The sequence below is a fragment of the Ranitomeya variabilis genome, chromosome 3 (genome assembly GCF_051348905.1).
Source record: "Ranitomeya variabilis isolate aRanVar5 chromosome 3, aRanVar5.hap1, whole genome shotgun sequence".
NCBI classification, from domain to species: domain Eukaryota; kingdom Metazoa; phylum Chordata; class Amphibia; order Anura; family Dendrobatidae; genus Ranitomeya; species Ranitomeya variabilis.
The window spans coordinates 722,855,281-722,881,825 of NC_135234.1; the positions used below are offsets into that span (position 1 = coordinate 722,855,281).

The 26,545-nt window shown below is 43.0% G+C and overlaps 1 protein-coding gene across 11 annotated transcripts in view; it reads left to right on the top strand.

The window, feature by feature from the left end:
• PARP4 (poly(ADP-ribose) polymerase family member 4) overlaps positions 1-26,545 on the top strand; it is a 318,181-nt gene that overhangs the window by 57,130 nt on the left and 234,506 nt on the right. For all 11 annotated transcript variants that reach the window (XM_077298347.1, XM_077298349.1, XM_077298352.1 and 8 more), the window contains 10 exons: positions 4,129-4,192; positions 8,429-8,519; positions 10,738-10,836; positions 14,767-14,916; positions 16,105-16,242; positions 17,038-17,211; positions 17,620-17,780; positions 19,434-19,571; positions 20,072-20,170; positions 23,306-23,489. In XM_077298347.1, coding sequence (XP_077154462.1) covers positions 4,129-4,192; positions 8,429-8,519; positions 10,738-10,836; positions 14,767-14,916; positions 16,105-16,242; positions 17,038-17,211; positions 17,620-17,780; positions 19,434-19,571; positions 20,072-20,170; positions 23,306-23,489 — 1,298 coding nt within the window. The remainder of the gene's footprint in view (positions 1-4,128; positions 4,193-8,428; positions 8,520-10,737; positions 10,837-14,766; positions 14,917-16,104; positions 16,243-17,037; positions 17,212-17,619; positions 17,781-19,433; positions 19,572-20,071; positions 20,171-23,305; positions 23,490-26,545) is intronic.

Here is a 26,545-nt window from a genome sequence, read left to right on the forward strand (position 1 = left end):
CTTTCATTTGGCTTGTCCTGATCGGCCTGGGGGCTCTGGTGAGGGTTCGGTGACCCCTCCTCAAGGGGGGATACTGTTGTGAATTCCGTTCTCGGACTCCCTCCTGTGGTCGTGAATGGTACTTTGGTGAGTTCTGTCCTTGGACACCCTCTGGTGGCTTTAAGTGGAACTGCTGATGTTTGAGGGTGGCTTTCTCAGCTGCCTCGTTTATTGTTGCTGCTGGCTTCCCTATTTAACTCTGCCCAGGTCGTTAATTCATGCCAGCTGTCAATGTCTCAGTACTGGTTCAGATCTCTCTTGGATTTCTCTGATGACCTGTCTACTCCAGCAGAAGCTAAGTCCTTGCTAGTTCATTTGCTGTTCATTGGTTTTTTGAATATATTTCTTAGTACATGCTATGTTTTTGTCCAGCTTGCTATTATGATATTTCCTTGCTAGCTGGAAGCTCTGGGGGTGCAGAGCTGCACCTCCACACCGTGAGTCGGTGTGGAGGTCTTTTTGCACACTCTGCGTGGTTTTTGTAGTTTTTAATACTGACCGCATAGTTCCCTTTCCTATCCTCTGTCTGTCTAGAGAAGATTCGGCCTCCTTTGCTAAAATCTGTTTCATTCCTGTGTTTGTTACTTCCTCTTAACTCACAGTCAATATTTGTGGGGGCTACCTTTACTTTGGGGAATTTCTCTGAGGCAAGGTAGGCTACTATTTCTATCTTTAGGGGTAGTTAGCTCTTAGGCTGTGAAGAGGCGTCTAGGGAGAGTTAGGTACGCTCCACGCAGGGTCGGCGTTAGGGGCAGGCAGACTAGGCAGCTGCCTAGGGGCCCCCAGCCAGGGTTGGACATACTGCTGATGGCACTGCTCCGGGGCCCAGAGGTGGAGGGGGGGCCCTGGAGGCAGGCCCGGTATCATGCAGGATCGGGCCCCTCTCACTCCCTCCTGTAATCAGAGAGCGGGGCGCGAAGTGCAGGAGATCAAAAAGGGGGCGTGTCATGCAGGGAGGGACGCTGGCCAATGAACGCTTTCCTTACCTCACAGTGACCAGACTGAGGAGAGCGCTCACTGGCTGCCGTCTGTCCTCCTGCATGGCATGTCCTAATGGTGAGTGCTCACCTACAGTCAGGGGCCCCACAGCACAGCACATAGAGCCATCATGGAGGAAGAGCAGGACTTAGTGTGTGTCTTCTGCTCCCTCCACTGTTCTAATCAGAGCAGGCTGCACCTCACAGAGAAGAGATGGGGGAGGAGGCTCACTGCACGGGACAACACACAACACGGCAGCACAAGGGGGCTGATATCAGTCCTGCCTGCTCTGTGCCCCTTCCCCCACAGCAGTGGGTTCTGCAGCCCTCTCCTGCTGAACTATGTGACCTCATCCAGGGCTCCTCTGATCACCTGTGAGCTGATATCACACATTGGTATGTGTGTATGTATATGCTTGTATGTGTGTGTATCTATGTGTATGTTTCTATCTGTGTGTATCTGTGTATATATGTACGGTATATGTGTGTATGTATGGTATATTTGTATGGCTGTGTGTATGCATGTACAGTATGTGTATGTATGCACAGTATATGTATGTGTATCTGTGTATGTGCAATAAATTTGTATGTATATATGGTATATGTATGTTTATGTGCATGTACATACAGTATGTATATGTGTGCGGTATGTTTATACTATATGTGTATATACTGTGTGTATGTACGGTACATGTATGTGTATCTGTATGTACGGTATATGTGTGCATCTGTGTATGCACGGTGTATCTCTGTACGGTATGTGTATGTATGTACGGTATACTGTATTTATGTGTATATGTGTGTATGTATGGTATATGTATGTACGGTATGTGTATACAATATGTGTACATAACTGTATGTGTGTATGTACAGTACGTGTATATGTATGTACGGTATGTGTGTAGGTATGTACGGTATATGCATGTATATGTATGTACGGTATATGTATGTGTATCTGTGTATGTACGGTATATGTATGTACGGTATGTGTGTGAATGTACGGTATATGCATGTGTATGTACGCTATGTGTATGTATGATAGTATATCTGTGTATGTATGGTATATGTATGCACTGACCTGTTGAAGCGCCAGCCAGGCGCGAAACAGCTGTTGTCCAGCTTCGCCGCACTCCCCATCCAGCACCCCCGGCCGTAAAGATGTGTTTCATGTATCAATAAAGTCACCTGCATCGGGCGTCTAGTGAGTGCGTTCCTTTTCTACGTTCACTGACATTTACCATTGGATTTCTTCTGTGGAACTCGGCACCCAGGACTCGATGCCTTGGCCAGCAGCGTGCAGGTGAGCGGTTCCCACCACATCTCTCCCAGACTGTTGGTGCGGTCCGACTTTTTTCCCTTTTTTTTACGGATGGTATATGTATGTGTTTGCATATACTGTATTTATATGTGTATCTGTATGTATGTATGGTATATGTAGAGCAGATACCAGACATATCGTGGTTATGTAATCTACTAGATGGTGGCCCGATTCGAACGCATCGGGTATTCTAGAATATGTATGTATGTGTGTATATAGCAGCCACATAGTATATACTGTAGCAGACACGCAGTATATAACACAGTCCACGCAGTATATGACACAGCCCACGCAGTATATAATACAGGCCACGCAGTATGTAACAGTGGCCACGCAGTGTATAACACAGCCCACATAGTATATAACACTGCCCTCATAGTATATAGCAGCCACGCAGTATATAACAGCCCACGTAATATATAGCACAGCCCACGTAGTATATAACAGCCCACGCAGTATATAACACTGGCCACGTAGTATATAGCAGCGACGCAGTATATAACATAGCCCACGTAGTATATAGCAGTGTGGGCACCATATCCATGTTAAAAAAAATAATTAAAATAAAAAATTGTTATATACTCACCTCCGGCGTCCAGCGAAGCTGTCCCGATGCACGCGCTGCTGCCGCCAGCTTCCGTTCCCAGAGATGCATTGCGAAATTACCCAGATGACTTAGCGGTCTTGCGAGTCCGCTAAGTCTTCTGGGTAAATTCGCAATCCATCTCTGGGAACGGAAGCTGGCGGCAGCCGCGCGCACTGGCGGATGACGGAAGGTGAGAATAGCAGGTTTTTTGTCTTTTTTATTATTTTTAACATTAGATCTTTTTACTATTTCTGTGTGATGTGCAATATGTTAGTATTTGGGGCCCCATTTTAAACTTTTGCCTAGGGCCCCACTTTGCCTAAAACCGGCCCTGGCTCCACGGCTATTTCTAGTGTGTGTGATAGGATTAGGGATTGCGGTCAGTAGAGTTACCACGTCCTCAGAGCTTGTCCCAGGTTTTTCCATTTTAACCATCAGGTCATTTCGGGTGCTCCTAACCACCAGGTCCATAACACCCCTCATAGGGTATAATGCAGCCTCCCCATAGAATATAATGTAGACCCTGCAGCCGCCCCTCATACAGTATCATGCAGCTCCCCCATAGAATATAATGTAGACCATCATAGAGTATAATGTAGCCCCCTCCATAGCATATAATCCAGCCCCACAGTATTACAGCCATCAGTACCTCACTCACTGACATATATATAAAAAAAAAAAACATAAAAAAACCACAATGCTCACCTCTCCTTGTTCCCCCGCTGATCCAGGCTCTGCTCCGGTCTCAGCAGCTGCCCTGTTGTCTGCCCGGCCCACACGGCATGGTGCGCCATGAAGTGATGGCATTTGCGCAGGGAATGATGGGGGAGGGAGCGTCATCTGACGCGCTCCCCTCCTTCATTGCTTTCAACTGTATCGGCATCTATAATGCCAATACAGTTGCATTTGGCGCGTGCTAGGGGTCAGCAGGTGGCAGGAGCCGGCTGCTGTGGCTAAAGCCTGTGCCCGCTGCTAAAGACAAATGAATATTCACTGCTCCCCACGCCCATGAAACTTGAGAATTGAATGCAAAACATAATACAGCACAAAAACAACAAAAACAGACTTGGACATTTACATACCCAACTAAACAATTGTGTAAAGAATATCATCAAGTAGGTTTGGTATAGTGTCTGGAATTCAGTCAAAATGTAAACAAAAATAATAATAATATGGTAATAATATTTTTTCTTTGGATTTTTTTTCAGATTGTAAGAAAAATCAATTTCAAGAAAGGAGACAAAAACTGAACACTAAAGAAACACTGCATAGGTAATATAAAATATTTATGGTGTCTAAAGTCCTGGTGAAGCCCTTATGTAAAGAAAGGGAGAAAATGATCCTTTATGAAAAACATTTGTGAGATTGAATGGAAATATTTCAAAGAATTGCAAATAAAGTTGATACATTTTAGGAAAACTTATGCATATCAATAGGGAAATGTTCTAAAGGGGTTTTCTTGGATGAAGAAAAATATGGCCTAAAGGTTGTAAATGTCATAAAATTGTAAATGTTTAAAAGCGCCATTTAGAAATTCATAGTTTGGCTTACAGCTTTAGCATTTAAAAAACATCACAGAAAAACATACAGCCTTACCAACACAAGGTCAGATTACCAATGAACTAACAGGATGCAGTGGTAACAAATGGTTGCACATCCAGTAGGAAGAGTGTTTCAAGGCTGTGTCCTGGCCCCAGTGTAGTTCAACACTTTTATAAATGATCTAGATAAGGGAACTGAAGGTAAACTAATCAAATTTGCAGACGATGCAAAACTAGGAGGGATAGCTAACATTAGGGTACCGTCACACAGTGAAATTTCCATCGCTGCGACGGCACGATTCGTGACGTCGCAGCGTCGTATGAATATCGCTCCAGCGTCGTAGACTGCGGTCACACTTTGCAATCACGGCGCTGGAGCGATGCCGAAGTCCCCGGGTAACCAGGGTAAACATCGGGTTACTAAGCGCAGGGCCGCGCTTAGTAACCCGATGTTTACCCTGGTTACCAGCGTTAACGTAAAAAAAACAAACAGTACATACTCACATTCCGGTGTCTGTCCCCGGCGTTCTGCTTCTCTCCACTGTGTAAGCGCCATAGCCGGAAAGCAGAGCGGTGACGTCACCGCGTCACCGCTGTGCTCTCTTTCCTGCCGGCAGGCGCTCACACAGTGCAGAGAAGCTGAGACGCCGGGGACAGACACCGGAATGTAAGTATGTACTGTTTGTTTTTTTTACGTTTACGCTTGTAACCAGGGTAAACATCGGGTTACTAAGCGCGGCCCTGCGCTTAGTTACCCGATGTTTACCCTTGTTACAAGCGAACACATCGCTGGATCGCTGTCACACACAACGATCCAGCGATGTCAGCGGGTGATCAAGCTACGAAAGAAAGTTCCAAACGATCTGCTACGACGTACGATTCTCAGCAGGATCCCTGATCGCTGCTGCGTGTCAGACACTGCGATATCGTAACGATATCGCTAGAACGTCACGAATCGTACCGTCGTAGCGATGGAAATTTCACTGTGTGACGGTACCCTTAGAGAAGACAGACAAAGGATTCAGAAGGATCTAGCGAAGCTTGAACAATGGGCAGCGACTAATAGAATGGTATTTAACAAGGAGAAATGCAAGATTCTACATCTGGGCAAGAAAAAAGATAATTACATCTATAGAATGCGAGGAAAAGAATTAAGCAACAGCACGTGTGAAAAAGACTTGGGTAATAATAATAGATCACAGATTGCACATGAGTCAACAGTGTGATGCAGCAGCAAAAAAGGTAAACACAGTTCTAGGATGTATTAAGAGAAACGCAAAATCTAGATCTCATGATTCAGAAGTAATTATCCCCTCTACTTATCCTTGGTCAGGCCTCATCTGGAATACTATATAAACAAGACCCAGCACTCAACTTAGCGGTGAAGGAATATAAAGGATTTTATTCATCCCAGTGTAAGCCAAACGTTTCGGTCCCTAACCGGGACCTTTATCAATGACTGTAAAAGTATGTACAAACATATACAATAAATAAAAGTCAATAATAAACAATGGGTGACAACAAAACAAAGTATTTACAAAATGTATTCAGCAGAATGTATCTGGTATACGCTAGTAGAAGGATACGGTGGTTTACAAACAAAGGCATACGGACATAATCATAAATAGGAAGATATACTATACTGGGCAAAAAAACCACATAATTAGTGAACATACCATATGTGAGGAGTAGCGTGATGATAGATGGCTGTGTTTAGCCTATGGAGAGGATAGCAGTGATGTTGTTTATGAGAGGCCAGAATAAGAGGCCAACAGAAGGAGTGGAGGAGAAAGCTATAAGAACTGGGACTTACCAAAAGTAAATGCCTCGGGGAGGAATAGAATGAAGACTGGACTAAACCTGTGTGGAAGATACTGCGAGGATTTAGAAAATATCCAGTTTATGGATATAGGCGCTATACCGCAGAGGACTGTGTGGCGCCAGTGGGATGGAAAATGGTAAGGCCGAGATAATGGGGATTTACCTGAGTCCTGATGGCCGCGGCATCCACCGCTGTGCTGGAGGTACGTGGGAATGTGCTCAAGTTTAAATAACAGAGCACAGAGTCTCGGCCGCTGGGTAGTTCCGGTTCCTAGTAAGGGAAACCGGGCGTATTGCGCAGAAGCGGACATGTCGTAAAGGGGCGAGGTTAGGTGATGCGTGTCACCATTGGGACAAAAACAATCTGGAATACTGTGTCCAGTTCTGGGCACCACATTTAAAAAAAAAGACATTGAGAAACAACTGGAGCAAGTTCAGAGAAGAGCTACCAGGATGGTGAAGGATCTGGGAATGTTTAGCTTGCAAAAGAGAGGCTAAGAGGAGACTTAATAGCTGTCTACAAATATCTGAAGGGCTGTCACATTGTAGAGGGATCATCATTAATCTCATTTGCACATGGAAACACAAGAAGCAATGGAATGAAACTGAAAGGGAGAAGATACAGATTAGATATTAGAAGAAACTTTTTGACAGTGAGGGTGATCAATGAGCGGAAAGGCTGCCATGAGAGATGGTGAGTTCTCCTTCAATGGAAGTCTTCAAACAGAGGCAGGACAAAACATATGTCTGAGATGGCTTAGTGAATCCTGCATTGAGCAGGGGGTTGGACACGATGACCCTGGAGGTCCCTTCCAACGCTAACATTCTATGATTCTGTTAGCCCCATGATAAATGTGGGGGCAGCACAGGTGCAAAACACTGATGAAACGACCACTCACAACCCTACCAATTCATGGAGGGAGTGGTCGCGTAGTATTAAAGCTGCACACATATGAAAATTGCATAGGACGCCAGTCATATAGGTACGTGTGATACACAGTGTCTGGCTTACAGCATATTGATGACACCTATGCTATTAGATCAGGTGTGCTGCTCACTATATCAATGCACCCCACAAAGGAGAGACACCCCAATTCACCCAACCAGCCGAAAGAGCTCAGCTACACACTGCATAAAAAAGGAAAAATGTACAATGAGAAGTCGACAAATTATGTATAAAATACCTGAGGTATTGGTTGATATTTTGGCTAAAATACACAAGCTTGCAACCCAGGATAAAGGTCCTCATAGTTGCGACTGTCTCGAGTGTGTCAGAGGCTGCAGACTGTCACACTGCATCTGGCTGCAGAAGGTCTCAGCGGTTGACCTTGCAGACTAGTGGCCACCTCCCCCGACCTTAATGTTGTCACCTGGATCTGGGTGTTAATAACTCCCAACTTCCTGTTGGGAGTTGAGGGTGTTATTGCCATTTGCATTTCCCTTTTGAGGCATGGAGCTGAGACTTCTCAAGTTAAGTGTTCCCATGCTTCGTTTGTCTATCCCAGTTGTCTTCAGTGGTAGTGAGGATTGACTAGCGCTCATCCTGTCCTCCCCGCTGCAGGGCTTATTGCCAGGGTGAGGCAGGGATTAGGTTTCCTGCTCAGCGATAGTTGCGGAACCTATATAGGGATGGTAGGAGAGACAGGGTGACGTTAGAACAGTCTAGTGGTCTCCACTCCCCCCTTCCCTAGCGTTTGGTTCCCCTTCCCTTATCCCTTTATGTTGCACATAGTCTGTCCTACACTGTGTGTGACAGCGACACCCTATACTAATTTACCATTCCAACTTTCCAACCCAATTTTCAAAAAAGGCTGGGGAGTCAGTAAATAGCGAAAAAGTTGCACATGTTTGAGAAAAATATGAAATGGCACTTTAACAAGATTTTTTTTGGCAGTTTTCTGGCATCTAAGGCTACATTCCCACAATGAGCTTTTTGGTGAGTTTTTGATGATGCAGATTTTCTGCACCTGTTAAGTAAGAAATGTTACTGGCATTTTCTCTAAAATCTTCAACATTAAAAACTCACTAAAAACTCATCGTGGGAATGTAGCCCAAAACCCTTAAATGATTCCTCACTTCCCATAGATTTTTTATAATTAGACTGTATTGAACCCTGCAGTAAACAAGTATTTTTTTCTATCTTTAGTAATTTAGAAGAGGATATGGAATTTGAAGACAGTGAAAATGATAGTATTCCAGAGGACACCGAAGTGGCAAAATACTGCTGTTTTAAAAAAGTAAAATGTTTATTTGTATTATTTGTCAAGATTGCACAATTTAATTACACATTGAAAACTTCCATTAATGCAATGACATCAGCGGGATAAATTGACGTGCGGAATTCAGCTACAGATATTGCAAATATTTTTTGTAGCGTGGGCATGACATGTTAAGAAATGCGGCAGATCTTCTGCAAGCAAATATGCAGCAGACAATCCATTGCATATTTTTTCCATGTGGGAATGTATCCTTAAAGGGGTTGTCCAGTCTTAAGCTACAAGTCTGCAGTCTCTCTGTGACTGCAGACTTGTGAATCCTCACATCGCGTTCACTGCACGCTGTGACGTGAGGAGTGCTGGGACTGGGCATACTAGCAGCCACATTCTGACTAGCGAGGCTGCGCACGTCTAGTCGACACATGACTGCACGGATGCAAATCACATACTTGCTGTCATGTGCCTGCCGCTCCCAGCAGTGACACCGGAGAAGCCTCACCATTCTCAGTGTGCAATGTGAGGATTCACAAGTCTGCAGTCACATAGAGTGAATGCAGACTTGTATCTTAAGACCGGAAAAACTGCATTTTCACTGAAAATGTATATTCTTAATATGATCATTCCTTCTCTTTTCCCCAAAAATGATTAACAGATGAGCACAATTCAATAAATTCTATCTACTGTGTTTTCTTTAGATTGTAATTACTGGTGTTCATCTTCCTATCACATATGTTCGTCCTGGACGCGTGGAACTGTCTGCAGCATTCTCCTGTGTGTGGCCAAGTTCACTCTTCTATCACCATAGAACACATGTGAACGCTTGGCCGAGCATATTCGGTATATGTATGAGCATGTAGGGACCATTGGCTGTTGGTCGTTTGGCTGACCCCCACTGAATGCTGGAAAAAAGTTCTGAAAAGTCCTACTTAACAGGCAGAAGTGCTGAGCTTCTTCTGCATGAGCGTGCACACAGAGCGGTGTGCGGGCTCGACAGAATGTCTGTGAGCCTGTACACCCCAGGAGCTTAGTGCTTCTACCTGCTGAGCACTCTTCAGAGCATTTTGGAGCAATTAATTGGGGTCTCTGGACTTGTCCCCACTAATCTTCAGGACATGTAAGTTATGGAAAAGTTATTAAATTAAAAAATAGATAAGTACTCTTTAAAGGATTGTTCCCATCTTCATAAATGGGTATTGTCGGATAGTGCTTGTCTCCTAGGCAATGACCTGTAAACAAAAGAAAAGTTTTAATATCTCAAGAATGGATAGAAAGTTTAATAAGCAGTTAATTGCAAAAGTGCTTGATTTTACAAACACTATCTGACAATATTCATTTATGAAACTAGAAATAACCTATTAAACCTTTACCAAATATTGTGGGCTCCCGTGTATTTTTGTTAACCAGCCAGGCAAAATGGACAGCTGATCTTCTAATAGATGTGCCTTTTCTGGGGTGACTGCGGGCTGCTAATTTTAGGCTGAGGTGCCAATATCCTTGGCCCCTTACCAGACTGAGAATACCAGCCACCAGCTGTTTGCTTTAGCTTGGCTGGTTGTCAAGAAACGGGGGACCCCACAACATTTTTTTAAAAATTATTTAAATAATTAAAATTAAGAGGACCCCTCTATTCTTGATAACCAGCCTTGCTAAAGCTGATAGCTGAGAGTTGCAGCCCGCAGCTGTTAGTTTTGCCTGGCTGGTTATCAAAAATACAGGGGAACCCACTTAATTTTTTGTAAAATTTATTTTTCATTTATTTATTTATAGCGTAGGCGCTGGCTGATGAATACTCATCAGCCGCCACGTGCTATCACTGTTATTAGCGGCAGCAAGCGTAGGCTGATGGGAGTAGTAGTTCCGTCAGCCGACGCCTGTGATTGTAGGTAAACTTTTTACCTGCGGTTTCACGCTGTCATTTGACAGCGTCGGAGCCGTGGCTCTCTGAGGGGCGGTAATGATCTTACCTCCAATCAGAAGCAGTGTTTGCCGCACTGTTATGCACATGGCAAACACTGGACATTCGGGCCCTCCATTCATGTGAGTGGGGTCCGGGTTCAGGTACTGTTCTGCTCTGAACATCCACGGGTTCGCCCATCACTAGTGCAGACGTATTTGTGTTTAGGTCCTCAGAATAAATTCCTGTTGAAAGCAAAGTATCTCAGCCCAATGCGGATTATATGGTGAATATATCTAGAATTCTTTGATGAGTTGCCTTAATATTCATATCTTTATTTTCCAGGATAAAGAATATGCAATTGTTGAGCTTCTTTGCTTTAGCAAACACGGTCCTTTTCCATTTAGGATATCTACAGTTTGTGGGTTTCCCAACACATCTCAGGTAAATGGTGCTACATTAGGAAAGGTCTGATTGCTTAGAATAGTTTTTTAAGACACTGACAACTTTTGGTGGTGTGAAAAATAATTTTTTATTGTCTGGTCAACATTTTCATCATAACAATACTTATTGCCTGCAAGAAACCTTATCTATGACTCTTGTGATATATGATATTTCAGTAATGTATACAGGGGTGTACTCACTTTTGTAATATACTGTTTGTATAAATGTAATTTTGTGAGCAGAACTTCCTGGTAACATTGGTGTGATTTGTATCTACAGGTCCTTCTAAAAAAATTAGCATATAGTGTTAGATTTCATTATTTACCATAATGTAATGATTACAATTAAACTTTCATATATTATAGATTCATTATCCACCAACTGAAATTTGTCAGGTCTTTTATTGTTTTAATACTGATGATTTTGGCCTACAACTCCTGATAACCCAAAAAACCTGTCTCAATAAATTAGCATATTTCAACCGTCCAATCAAATAAAAGTGTTTTTTAATAACAAACAAAAAAACCATCAAATAATAATGTTCAGTTATGCACTCAATACTTGGTCGGGAATCCTTTGGCAGAAATGACTGCTTCAATGCGGCGTGGCATGGAGGCAATCAGCCTGTGACACTGCTGAGATGTTATGGAGGCCCAGGATGCTTCAATAGCGGCCTTAAGCTCATCCAGAGTGTTGGGTCTTGCGTCTCTCAACTTTCTCTTCACAATATCCCACAGATTCTCTATGGGGTTCAGGTCAGGAGAGTTGGCAGGCCAATTGAGCACAGTAATACCATGGTCAGTAAACCATTTACCAGTGGTTTTGGCACTGTGAGCAGGTGCCAGGAAGCATGAAGTGCTCCAAAATCTCCTGATAGCTAGCTGCATTGACCCTGCCCTTGATGAAACACAGTGGACTAACACCAGCAGCTGACATGGCACCCCACACCATCACTGACTGGGTACTTGACACTGGACTTCAGGCATTTTGGCATTTCCTTCTCCCCAGTCTTCCTCCAGACTCTGGCACCTTGATTTCCGAATGACATGCAAAATTTGCTTTCATCAGAAAAAAGTACTTGGGACCACTTAGCAACAGTCCAGTGCTGCTTCTCTGTAGCCCAGGTCAGGCGCTTCTGCCGCTGTTTCTGGTTCAAAAGTGGCTTTACCTGGGGAATGCGGCACCTGTAGCCCATTTCCTGCACACGCCTGTGCACAGTGGCTCTGGATGTTTCCACACCAGACTCAGTCCACTGCTTCCTCAGGTTCCCCAAGGTCTGGAATCGGTCCTTCTCCACAATCTTCCTCAGGGTCCGGTCACCTCTTCTCGTTGTACAGCGTTTTCTGCCACATTGTTTCCTTCCAACAGACTTACCATTGAGGTGCCTTGATACAGCACTCTGGGAACAGCCTATTTGTTGAGAAATTTCTTTCTGGGTCTTACCCTCTTGCTTGAGGGTGTCAATGATGGCCTTCTTGACATCTGTCAGGTCGCTAGTCTTACCCATGATGGGGGTTTTGAGTAATGAACCAGGCAGGGAGTTTTTAAAAGCCTCAGGTATCTTTTGCATGTGTTTAGAGTTAATTAGTTGATTCAGAAGATTAGGGTAATAGGTCGTTTAGAGAACCTTTTCTTGATATGCTAATTTATTGAGACAGGTTTTTTGGGTTAGTAGGAGTTGTAGGCCAAAATCATCAGTATTAAAACAATAAAAGACCTGACAAATTTCAGTTGGTGGATAATGAATCTATAATATATGAAAGTTTAATTGTAATCATTACATTATGGTAAATAATGAAATTTAACACTATATGCTAATTTTTTGAGAAGGACCTGTATGCATGATCGAAAAAAGCAAGAATAATTGATCACAAATCTGTTTGTGTGTTTACACAGGTCATTATATTACAATTCTTCCAAACTGAACAAAGTTGAGTGATTAAATGTCTAATATTAAATAGGTGTTAAGATAAACTGAGAGTGCCCACTATTCTCATTCTGGTCATTTGGGGACATAGATGATGCATTGGGTATAGCTAGGGGTTGGCTAGGGGTTGCTCCTGAGGGGTAATCACGTAGCAGTGGCCCTCGGGTTGCGGCTGCCCATCTTTAGCCTGCTTATCTCTGGCCGCTGCATTAAAAGTGCAGAGGGAACAGGCTTTAAAAAAAATGGTGGCTGATGAATATAATCTAATGGGTATACGGCACTCTTGTAGAAAGGATCGGGTGATCAAGAAGGGTTCCAGTCCGTTAGACCAAAAATATAGAGATACTTGGCATTCCAAAATGTAGATAGATCACATTTTTATTTTGCCAATCCTTAGGCTGAAATAGGCGCTGGCGTCGGTGAGCCCAACACCCAAAGAATACAGGGCCAGCCTGTCCGATAAAGCAACAGCTGCTGGGAGAGTGGCCGGGAGTGGGCATCTGCCCCTCTGCCCCCCAACCAAGCCTGCTCCTGACAAACCAGGATGACACTACCTGCCTTGACACAGTAAACCACTCATGATCTGTGTTTAACTCATTGAGAAATTCTCGTTAACGATAATCATGCAATGTAAATACACCTCAAGTAAAGTGTTATCTTCTCCTGGGCACTCTACCTCTCCTGCGGACATGGAGCTAAAGAAAAATGACCTCAACAATGCCTTCCCTACTCTCAAGATGAAAAGAAGGCCCAGTAGAGCCTCTGTGTCTTTGGAGCCGTAGGGTCATCCACTTTTTCTTCCAGCTTTCTTTTGGTACTCGTAAAGGAAGTATGTCAGGATGGGCCACCCTGCTGGAGTCTTTCTTATTGGGTGAAACATATGATGACCTTGGGTATAGCCGCCACGAGGACATAGATTCTAGACTAAATGTGTTGGCTCCTCTTAGCATCAATGGCCAATTCATAGATGCTGAGGTAAATCAATTTTACATAATGTCCATAGGAGGCAGGCTGTGAATTCGAGGATGACCACACCATTTCGAGGAGGGAGAAAAGAGCACTTCACCTCACTGTTGCCTGTTGTACCATTAAGCAGAAAAGGAGGCCTAGTGGAATAATTACGTCCCTGTCACCCATCAGCTACATTCTAATTAAATGTCTTTCGGCACCCCTCCTTCCCCGAGGGCAGGAACACCAAAGTGATTACCAGACTGGAACCCAGAGCAGTCAGCAGGATGTTTTTTTTTCTTTCAATAGATGAGGTGTAAATTTTCTAGGAGAGCATTCCTCCAAGTCGCAACCCGCCAATGGGCAACATGAGTGTCCAAACTTGTCTATACCCCAATAATGTGTCTTATTTCCTATGCACCTTATTTGGCTCATTTAACCATGGAGCCTCATCCTCCCTTCTCCTGAGTGAGCACAGCTACAACTGAGTGGCCAATAATGATGAATATGTGAATAAACACAATGCAGAAGTAAACTATAAAGTGCGGCACGAAGAGGATTTCCCTCTGTATATCGCCACTTTACTGCAGGTTCATTATTGGTAAAGACGGCTCATAATAGGACAAGCGCTGAATTTGAAAGAGCGGACACAGGGATCTGTTAAAGAAACAAATGGAATGGATCAAGTGTGAATGGATCCATTGATTTCTATAGGTCCATATGCTGTTTGTTTTAAAAAAAAAATTATATATGGCATGTAGCATTTTTGTTTTGCAGGGCTGGGGTCCTGGGTTCTAATCCCACCAAGGAAAACATCTGCAAGGAGTTTGTATGTTCTCCCCATATTTGCTGGGTTTCCTCCAGGTTCTCCGCTTTCCTTCCACACTCCAAAGACCATACTGATAGGGAATGTAGATTGTGAGCCCCAATGGGGACAGTGATGATGATGATGTCTGTAAAGACCTGTGGAATTAATGGTGCTATATAAGTGAGTAAAATAAATAAAAACTCATATTTAACAATACCTTTTTTATATCAATCTTGTCCCTGTACAGAAAGAGCTCACCTTTCACCTGGTGGACACTGCAGAGAAGGCTTGTGAGAAATATGAGCATCGCATTAATGACATGAAAAACAAAGGATTCACTCAAATCAACAAGATCCCATTGCACGCTGAGAATTTGGCTTCCAAAGCTCTGCAGAAGGTGATATCGAGAAGTACCTTTATTCACCTTTCTCAATGACTCGTCTGAGCACTTGGCACCAACGATCGGTTTCATGTAGATGACATATGTTCGGTTTGATTGCAGAAAACCTTCCATTGTCGATACGTACAGGATATGTGCGAAGCATTACAAGAATTGCATTTAATTATGTTCTCCATTTCAGTCTATTACCGGCCTGATGAGAATTATTGGGGCAGAATTATTGCTGTCTGATGCTCAGACAAATTTAGACGAGTCAGTCTTAAATTGTCCCTGGTTTGTCATAATGGTTCATGCTGTTTGATAAACTTGGCTTATTTTCAGAGTATCTAGTCTAAACCCGGCCATATACAGTGTTCTGCATGAGAAAGCCACTGCTGGCAGCAGCTTATCTCCAGGTAGTACCAAAGGATCAGGCATTGAGTCCCAACCACTCGGTGGTGGTTATGTTCCCCCGACAGTCGGGAGGCTCCTATACAAATTAGATGGTCAGCCAATGGCATCAAACCCACACTTGGTATGATTGGTTGACGATTATGTAATGTGTATATGGGTCTTGAATTTACACCCACCACTTAATTGGTGCACAGTATCACAGCTTGGACCATTAGGCCATGCTGCTTCTCAGTGAGGCCACACACACTTGTCAAATAAGGCACAAAAAGTCTCTAAAACCTAGTAAATATAGTGCAAGATGCAATAGAATTCTTGCTCATTTTGCTTCATAAATTCTTCCCAATTTGCTTAGTCATAGTCACATAGACAATTTACACAAAAACCCCAAACTTTTTGTGTCTCCAAAAACGTAAAAGGCGCAGAAGAATGAAAGCATTATTCCGATCTAATCCTTTTAATGCTGGGACAGGAATGATCCTTACTTGTTCCGAGAGATACTAAATAAATTGGAGTTATGGAAACCACAAACTACAATGAGCGACCCTGTTTTTGTAGAAACCGCGGCCACTTTTCAGTTTTCTCAGTAATCATTGAGTCGAGTACTTATTATTGCGAGGCAGGAACAAGGGAAGTGAATTTACCCACATTCATTACAGAAATAAAATAAAATTAATAATTATTTAATAAATATTAGAATATTGGGTTTTTATTTCAACAAGTGCACGTTTTTCTTTCATACTTAAGGCCGAGAAAATGTTCAGTTGTTAAACACATTTTGTCTTCAATGAAAAGGTCCTGCTCGGAGAAGCCATTAACATCACAGAATTGTCCCCAGAGGTCGCTGGATTGGTGGAGTCAATGTGGGTGGATGCGGTTGGACATTTGGACGCTATACTTTTGTGCCCTGTGGAAAATATCAGTCTGAATGATGTAAGTAATATAACGACTGGGCATAAAAAAAAAAATACAGAAGCAAAATATTCAGAGGGTTCAGTGGGACTTTTTATATTGGTGTCCTGTCCTTAGGATAGGTCATCAGTATCTGAACGGTGAGGGTGCCGGCAGCAGCCAGATGTGCTAAGTAGTGGAGTGGAACGTCATAGTGATCACAGTGGAGTACTGCACATCCGCCCCTATTGATGTGAATGTGGGTTTAGGTGCAGTCCCCGGCTTGTGCATGTCCGTAACTGATCACGTCTGGCTGCTGCTGACACCGGGAACAGTTGATCGATGGGTATGCCCACCAATCAGATATTGATGACCTATTCTAGGGTAAGGATAAGACCATCAATATAAAACTCCTGGACAACCCCTTTAAAGTGCATAACAAGCATTTGCTTCAAATTACCTGTTTTGAAGGGAAAAATATTCTCATATTTCAGTTGCCTGCTGTTAAATAGGACCGGTCACTTGCCCTAAATACGTATTTCTTTGACCCGGTGTAAATGCTCCTGTTTTCCTGAATCCGGCATTGTTTTTCTTTTGTTCCCACGCCTCTCCGTTCCTGAGCTATAGCTCCTCATCTCTCTATATAAATGTAGTCTTTTAGGCCAAGTAGACATGTTCCTCAAGAACACAACCATAGAGAATTGATTTATTACACCCAAATTTTATGTTTTGGTGCAATAAAACTCTACCATAAATAGTATTTGCTCATATACTGTATATTTATGACATTTTGTAATGAATAACTATAACTTTTATTGTTCTTTTTTCCCTCTGAAGCTTAGTAAAGCTGAAGGAATCCTGTGTCAGGTCCGAAATGCGTTAGTCAAGAAAGACCGAGAAGAAGACATTTCTCAGATGATGCAAGAGTTCTACCGATGTATCCCACACAAGGAAAAGAGACAGAATAACATCAATATGAAGTTCTTGACAGTTAAGCAGGACTTGTGCCAGGTACAGTATATACCCATTTCTCTTTTTTGTCTGCAGGCACCAATTTTGGTATCATTTGTCTTACTTTTTTTCCATGGGTGTATGAGTCTTTGTTTCATGAATTGGGATACGCCTGCCGAATTGAGGCATAGGCCATAGATGAAAGGTGAAAAGTGACTTTCAAAGATGTAAAAGAAATTCATTATAACTTGTAAGTACGGTATGTGAGACAGTTAGTCAATATTCTGATCTATAGTTACGGACTCGGGTCCATCAAGTTCAACCTTTCATCAACAGTTAACAACCTTTGTTCACCTTCTTCTACATCTACAGGTGACTACACCTTCTACCGATCAGGTCACATATTCTTCTGCAGACTTGTCTGAAAGTATTTAGACTCATCTTTCATCTTTTGCTGACCATCTCTAGGTAATTAGGGACATGATTAACGTCTGCGAGACTAGCTTATCTCGAAACACTCCTTCCTCTACGGCCAAATACCAAGCCCTGAGGTGCAGAATAGAACACGTGGACCCAAACTCTGAAGAGTTTCACCAGGTGAAGCAGGACATTCTGGATCACAATCACAGGTAAATGACAAAGATGTCTATCACCAGGTCAAAAGTTACCAGTTTTTGTTCATACTTTTCCTGTTGCTCCTTTGAGTATTCTTGTTTTGTTTTTTTTTAATTCAGCCATACGGTCCCATAGATATAGGCATTTTATTTAGTGCAAATTTTTATAGTATTTATCAATGAGGTGTGGCTTACAGGATTTTTGGGGGGTATGTCTTTAGCCTGTTTTACATAATTACCATATGAGCCACACCCTCTTGCATTGAATAAAAAGTCCCATACCTCTGTTTGCAGGACTTAAAAAAAAACACACAATAAATGAATACTCTATGAACAGTGCCAATAAAATAAGAGCTAGAAATGGCCACTTTTGACCTTGTGACAGGTCCTCTTTAAGCTTTATTCATATAGAAAAATATTCCTGTGGGAACCATGTTCAGGATTTGTGAAACACCTTTTCTTGGCACTTTGTCTTTGACACTTATCATTTCTACCTTACAGTTTTAGACATAATGTACCTGATGTCTGCTCCATTTTGCTAATGCATTTTACTTAGTAAATCCCTTTTTTTACATACTTTTTAGCTTCACCTAGAAGAAAAGTAGAGCTTAATTATCTATCAGCCTACAAGATTTCCCTTTGCCTCTTTCCATACTTACTCTACAAAGAAAAAACCGACGAAGAAAGAAAAACATGTCACTTAAAGTGATATTCTATTTTTTTTATTTTTTAATATCAGTCGCTACTACCTTTTGGGATAGGACAGGGGCAGTCATAACAAACCATTGGTTCAACCTCGGCAACGCACAGGGCCGCAAGATGTAAAAAGACCACTACCACCTCCAAAATAGGTGGAATTGTACATTATGATGAGCTATTGGACTGCAAAGGGCCCATATGTTGTTCTTGTACAAGGGCCCTATTCTGTCTGTGTCGGCTCCTGGGGGAAGGCATTCTACAGTTTGACTATCCTAAAGCTGCCATACACCTAAGTTCACCATCAGCCAGAATGCAGCCGATTAATCGCTCAGACAAACCATCCAACCAACCATCAACATGCCAGATTAAACTGGCAAAGTCGTTAAGTTTACTGATTGTCTGCAGAGCTGTTGACGTGATGACAGCTCTGCAGCCAATCAACAGAGACTGGGGCAGCGGTTGAAACTCAGCACTAGACTCGGGGAGAATGAATAATGCTTGGTTTGTATTTTTTATGGCTACAAGAACCTCTGAAAAAAAAAATTCTGATCGGTGACAACACCTTTAACCATGTTCATATTCACTCATCTTAATAATATTACCTCTTATGATTTTTTTCCAAACTGAACAAGCCGAATTCTTCTAGCTGCTATTTATGTAAGACGCCTCCCACACCATTTAGTAGAGTCCCATCCCAGCACCTATATTTTTTTTTTACAAAGTGAAAACCAAAATACAGGGATTTATAGAGGGGTAATATTGGGTTTATTCCCCTCTTTTTATATACTTTAAAATCTTTTGGCTTTTGCAGCTGCTGCTTGACATTGGGTATACTGGTTCCGAGTAACTAAGCAGCAGTGCTCAATTTTTCTTCTTGTTCTTTTATATATTCATATTGTGAGTTTGTTTTTGACAGCGTGAGTAGGATCCATTTTTGTGTTATGTGACATATTTTTTTTCTTCGTACAGCAATAGAGAATTTAATATCTTAAGAGTTTTTCGAGTTGGGAGAATGAGTGAGGCCAATAACTTTAAGTCTGACATAGGAAACGTCCGGCCCTTGCTGCATGCTTCTTCTCCATGCAATTTTGTTGGGATCTTCTCTCGGTAAGTTTGCACATTTCCTTTTTTTTTTTTTTTAATTCATTGTTCTGTACAAGTAAATAGTCTAAGCCCCCTTCCCCCCCCAACACACAGCTGTTATGGGGGCCAGAAGCTGAGATGCCCCACATTTATTCTTAAAAAATTATTGGGCAAGGGGCTATTCCTCGAACGTGGCACATGCCTGTAGAAGAAAGGGCTAGGTTAGAAGACTGAGAGCCTAGGAGAAAGATGGGTAGATCTGAAAGAAAAGAACAGAGACTATGCAAAAGATGCACAATATACAGAGCAGGGAGAGGTGGAATATGCCATAGAATAAGAGTGATATACAAAGTCCATAGCCTTCCAAAACACAAGGGACCTTAATAACTTAGAAGGGGCCTATTCCAGTCTGTGCTATAAGGTCCTGTAAATCTTGTTACCCATATTATTATGGATAACGTTGGTTATGATTTACTCTTGGTATTTTTTATTCTTTTTTATTATCTCTTTTGTGTTCCCTAAAGTGGTCTGATGATGCCAAAGATTATTGTTGAAGAATTTGGTGGTGAAAGGACGGATATTGGAAACCTTGGAAGCGGCATTTATTTCAGTGACTCAATAAGGTTTGTAAGAAAATGTGATAATATCATTATAATCTTTATTAATATTGAAATTTGAAGGATGCAACATTATACACCGAATCTCTCATCCAGTGCTAGGCTTTTTTTATAATTATATTAGTGCATCCAGGTCGTAGTGATACAAAACTGAACATCACATTTAACTTACACAGAAAAGTTCTGCGGCCTGTTTTAGAAATACCTCCATCAGTGAGGCAGCTGTAGATTCTGGACCTATGACATATGATATATATGTCAGAAATACTCTGTCTCACTTACAGAATTAAAGTCTTTTTTTCTTCCCACTGCTGAATTCTTGAAGTGCAACGAGTCTTGAGAATTCATGTCAAGGAGACATAAGGGGAGCTATTGAAATCTTCCAAATCTTTACCATCACATGTGAGGTTGTAGGTTTTGGAGCCTGTGGTTCAGAGGAAGTCTAAAAGACCCAAAAACATTAGGAAAATGTCAGTTGAACCCGCCAATATCAACTGGTTCGGCCAACGGTCTAATGTTTATGGAGATGCCGGCCATCTGATAGTTTGGAGAGATGTCGATCGGACATTTCCGATATTGGACTGCCAATCACATTCTTCTCCCCGACATAAGCAGACGCGTCAATCAGCGGCTTTCTCAATGAAACACAGGAACACTCGGCCGAGTGAGTGCTCTTGTGTATGGGAGAGCTGGCTGACATGGCTGTCATCTACTATGTATGTCCAGCTTAAGAAAGATGGAGCTGTAGTGAGTGGTAGGCTGTAGAGATTGTAACAACCCTGCCGGCATCACTGCATGGCCTCCCATCCCCCACCTGCCTTACACACCAACTTACTCACTACTCAGGGCCATTTTGTGAGTTCTTTCTGCTGCCGGCTCCATGCTGTGTGCCTCATGTCTTCTGTCTGCTCTGTGCATGGTTCCTGCATGTGTGCTTAGGGGGCGGCGCTGGCAACTCCTGATTCTTATTGAGACTGTGTGCACCTTCCTAAGGTGTCCCCAGCCAATTGCCAAGAGGCCTCAGGTACTTAAGGCATTCCCACCACTAGGGGAATGCCTGAGCAACTTTCTCCCTCAGTTAGTGTCTTGCTGCTGAGCTGCCAGGTCCTGTCCTGTCTCTGCCACCCTTGGGGCTGCATACCCAGGCCTGAATCCTTGTCCTGTTCTTGTTCCCGTGTCTTTCCCTGTCTGTACTCTGGACTATGTTGTTTCCTTGCCTTTTTGCCTTTCCCACTCAGCTGTGCGTACCCTTGTGTCCACTCCCTCCTGCTCTCCTCGCCGCAACCTATTGCTCTGCGTCGCTCTGCTCGCAACAAACCCGCAGCTCTGCTCCATTCTGCTCTGCTGCGCACCTTGCGGCTCTGCTTGCTGCAAACTTGCAGCTCTGTTCTGCTCTGCTGCGCACCTTTCGGCTCTGCTTGCCGCAACTTGTGGCTCTGCGCATTCTGCTCTTGGCTCCGCCTCCAGCGGTTCTGCTCTTGGCTCCGCCTCCAGCGGTTCTTCTCTTGGCTCCGCCTCCAGCGGTTCTGCTCTTGGCTTCGCCTCCAGCGGTTCTGCTCCTGGCTCCGCCTCCAGCGGTTCTGCTCTTGGCTCTGCCTCCAGTGGTTCTACTTTTTTTCTCCGCCTCCTTCAGCTCTGCTCCTAGCTCCACCTTCTGCAGTTCTGCTCTGTTCTGCCTCCTACGTTTCTGCTCTTAGCACCACCTCCTGAGGTTCTGCTCTTAGCTCCACCTCCTATGTTTCTGCTCTTAGCTCCACCTTCTGTTTCTGCTCTTAGCTCCGCCTCCTGTGGTTCCGCTCTTAGCTTCGCCTCCTGCGCTTCTGCTCTTAGCTCTGCCTCCTATGTTTCGGCTCTTAGCTCCGCCTCTTGTGGTTCTGCTTTGCATCTGCTCTTTGCGGTTCTGCTCTACTTCCGTTCTGCAACCTACAGGTCAGGTTCCTACCTGTTCCCATATACCCTCCTGTCTGAACAGGTCCCTACCTGTTTCCACATGCCTGACTGTATTCCAGTCCCTACCTAGTCATTACCTGTCCTGCCAGAGTACCAGCAGTGTCCGCATGTCCTGCCAGAGTGCCAGCCTTGCCCACATGCCTGTGTCTCAGCCGTGCCCGCCTGCCTGTGTCTCAGCTGTGCCCGCCTGCCTGCCAGTGTCTCAGCCATGCCCGCCTGCCTGCCAGTGTTCCGTCCCCCAGTGGGATCAGCAGCCACAGCCAGACACCACCCTGGAGTGGTACCTGGTATCTAAATGCTGCACAAGCCTGACCTCACCATCAGAGGCTCCAGTGAACACCAAGGTAGCTGCTTAGTCACACCCCTTCCAGGGTAGTCTGGTTTGTGGCACAGTGGGGCCACAACCCCCACGCTCGCGCCAACCAGTCAGGGCGCGAGCGATACAGAGATGAGCAGATCAAATTGCGAGACTCTGGTCCAGCATCAAGGTCAATGATAGCTGTCAGCTACAGGTGAGGCCCCCAAATCTCTTACCTTCCAGCATTCTCAGGCCAGAATTTGATTTGTCAGAACTGGCACAACATCATCTGTGCGACGTTATGCACAGACGACTTTGCGCCTCTCCTGGCTAATCAAAAAACACGCCGGAGACTCCTGGACGCTGGACCAGAGGCCTGTGAATCAATCCGCTCATCTATAGTAGGTGGTGTAGTCATCGGCAGGGGATTCATACTGGGAAGGTTGAGAAAGCTAACTGGTCAGAGGTAGGGTAGATGGGGCTAGTAGAATTTAGAAGTGAAACCAAGAGGAGGGTTTAGACAATTGGTACAATTTTTGTTGTTATTCTCACAGAATAGAGAAAAGAAGGATTTATTAAAGGGGTATCCTCAATTTGTCTCATGAGCAGCGAGAGCCATTCAGTTTTTCCGTACTTCCTGGTGACTTGGCAGGGGGCAGGTTCTCCTCCTTGAATGACAGTTCTGGCCATGAGATTTGTCCTGCACCAGCACATTAGCGCCTGTTAGTGCTTGTCCTGAGTCTGCACTGTTATCACTTTCAAAACCTAGAATAAAAACAACTTGTAGCTAGCCTGCAGTAAGTAAGTATATAAATAGTAGTAATATATCTGATGGTCCTAAATAATTTGCGCAGTGTATTATAAAACATTTCTGTTTTGTTTTTTTTCAATAGCACAAGTGTAAAGTATTCTCAGCCAAGTGACACCACTGGATCGCGTCTCTTGGTGATCTGTGACGTGGCTTTAGGTAAATGCACAGATGTGTTTCACAGAAATTATACAATCACCGAAGCTCCCAATGGTTTTGACAGTGTGCATGGTGTCCAACAGAAGGAGGGGGTGAAATCTGACTTTACAGTAAGTACTATTATATTTTTCATATGCATCAAAATATCTGTAAATAGCAGACTCACTGTAAATATTCAATTGATAATGTTTTTTTTTTTTTTTTTTTAAATGTAAGGCTGCATTCACATCTGCTTTTGGGCATTCCATTTGTTTCTTCTGTTTGTAGGAACAGACAAATCATTGATTTATTATTGGGTCCGTATGGGTTTTGTTATGTGTTTATTTGTAAAGCAGTAAAAGAAAAGCACATACAGAACTTTTTTCTTTTTGTTTTAAATATTGACAAATACCGGCACCCAGATGGACCCCATAAAATCAACGGCGCCCTTATACTTTCATTTGCATCAGTTATGCAACTGATCTGCATGGACATTAACTCTGTCCCTAAAAATGAAACCTAGAAATGTCATGACTAGTGATGAGCGAATATACTCGTTACTCGAGATTTCCAGAGCACGCTCGGGGGCCCTCTGAGTATTTTTTAGTGCTCGGAGATTGTTTTTAGCGCCGCAGCTGAATGATTTACATCTGTTAGCCAGCATAAGTACATGTGGGGGTTGCCTGGTTGCTAGGGAATCCCCACATGTAATCAAGTTGGCTAATAGATGTAAATCATTCAGCTGCGGCTCTAAAAACTTAATCTCCGAGCACTAAAAAATACTCGGAGGACCCCCGAGCGTACTCGAGAAATCTCGAGTAACGAGTATATTCGCTCATCACTAGTCATGACCGAACACAAGTGTGAACTTAGCTTTAAGATAACAGTAGCAATGTTTTATTGTTCAAAAAGACTAATTTATTCAAAGTTTAATTTACCACACTGTCCCTATCCTGCATATCTATGTAAGAGAAATTATAGTAAGAAAAAACTTGGGGCTCTCACATATAAGAAATGCAGCAAAGACTCTCAGAGCTACATGTATGTGGGATGCAAAGACCCCAACTTCAAGCATAATAGACATACAACAGCCAGAAAAAAAATCTAAATTCCGCATAGGAGTATGTATAGAGTGATGTCACAAAGTGTGGCTAAAGCAAAGGCAAATCCATATCCCAGAAATAAAAAAATGCTAAAAATGATTTACAAATAATAATGGACACAAATCATGGTTTATTATTTCTATCCTTGTATGTTGAAACATAAAATAAAATATTGAAACATGAAAATGTACAGCCATGCCATCTATATAGATAGAATATTGTTCTTATCCTTGATCACCATTACCCGTGTGCAGAATCCTGTATGCAAGAAAAAAAACCATGCAAATATACTGAATCCTATATAAACAGATGTCTGGCTTAGGCTAGTGATGTGCTGACTGTGTAATCAGTTGCGTCCTGTCACATTGCTTGTTCTTTCCGCCCCTTCCAATCTTGGCTTTGTTCTGACTTTGCTCCTGTATCGCCATGGTTTATTTAGTATTTATTATTATGACCCCCCCTGACGAAGGCTGACGCCGAAACGCGCGTCGGGGACTGGCACATCCAGGAGACGGTAGCAGTTCAGGTAACCTCCGCTCTGGGCACCTTTATCACCCCTATTGCCTTGATTATATCTATTACTTGTAACACGCACTACCTATTAAAGGGTGCATATATTATTGGTGCCTGCCATTCTTTGAGCTAGGACCTGTCTATACGGAAGTATATCTGGCTATACATATATACAAAACATTTCTCTTACATTATACGTATAATTCTTTACTGGATATTTCCATTTATTTATTTATATATATATATACATGCCACTCACTGCATTTGCAGTAGTATATGTATTTCAGCCACAAAATATTTTAGTGTGCATGTATATATGTATATATATTCCAGTTCTGTGGCAGATGATAAATAAATAATTATCCAATGTTTGGTTACATCTTGCCACTATTCCAAATATCTTAGGACTGCATTTACAATATTTAATACATTGCTCTGTCTCCATGGTGTTGTGCCATTTTTTGGTTTCTTTTCCCCCCTACCAATTGGTGTAATTTTTCTATTAATAAACTAATTATATCATTATTTGGGCATTAGTTCGGTTTTTTGTTCTCTGTGTTTCAGTATTTATTATAGAGGTTGATTTTTATGTTTTTTTTAGTTGGGTTTTTATAGTTTTTTAGTTGAGCCTGTGTCTAATACTAAAGTCCTTAAAAACTTCTTGTTTTTCTAAGTTGAGTGTAGAACATATACAATATCTCCATTCTTATTGTGATGCAGCGATGTCCTTGCTGTGCAGTGAATAGGCAGTGACCTATATAAAGTTCAAACAAAGTCATGTTTATTTCTCAGCATACTCACAAACCGGAAAAATAAGCAAACAAGTCTTTCAGTATACAGCCAGGAAAAATAACGACAGTCCACAGTCCGTTGCCGTGAACGTAATACACCGCCGTGTACGCTGGGGTGTCAGGCTTTTTAGGCTTTGCCTGGCCCGTGTTGCACCACACGGACAGAGCTCCTCATAAAGCTCCTGCTAGGTCTGACTCCCAGACCAACACTGACACACCCAAACTCTCTTGCAGGGTTTTTTTTTCTTTCCTCCAGATTCTATGGCCATGGGCCACTATAAGATCTGGGCTGGAGGAAACGGACCGGCCCCACTACCTTCCTGCAGTCTGTTTAAAAAATAAAAGCCCATACCGGGCTTTCCTGAATAATTTCTGGGTCAAATAATTTGATCCAGTTCACACTCACTTTTATTCTTCCCTGTGTCTCACAGACAAACCTGCTGTGAGCACAGGGCACTCCTGCGGATCTAATATGCTTCTAAGCACATCCTGGGGGATACATAGCGACCCTCGCATGTGACACCGGTCACTGCCTTACATACCCCCCCCCTCTGATCAGACTTGTGGGGTTGAACATTTGTCAGCATACATGGTGCCTGTGACAGGGCATCCGCATTTCCCTGTGATTTCCCAGCCCGATGTTCCACAGAGAAGCTGAAGTTTTGTAGGGACAAGAACCATCTGGTGACTCGGGCATTCCTCTCTTTTGCATTTCTCATCCAGACAAGGGGTGAATGGTCCGTTACCAACCGAAACTGACGCCCGAGCAAATAGTAGCGT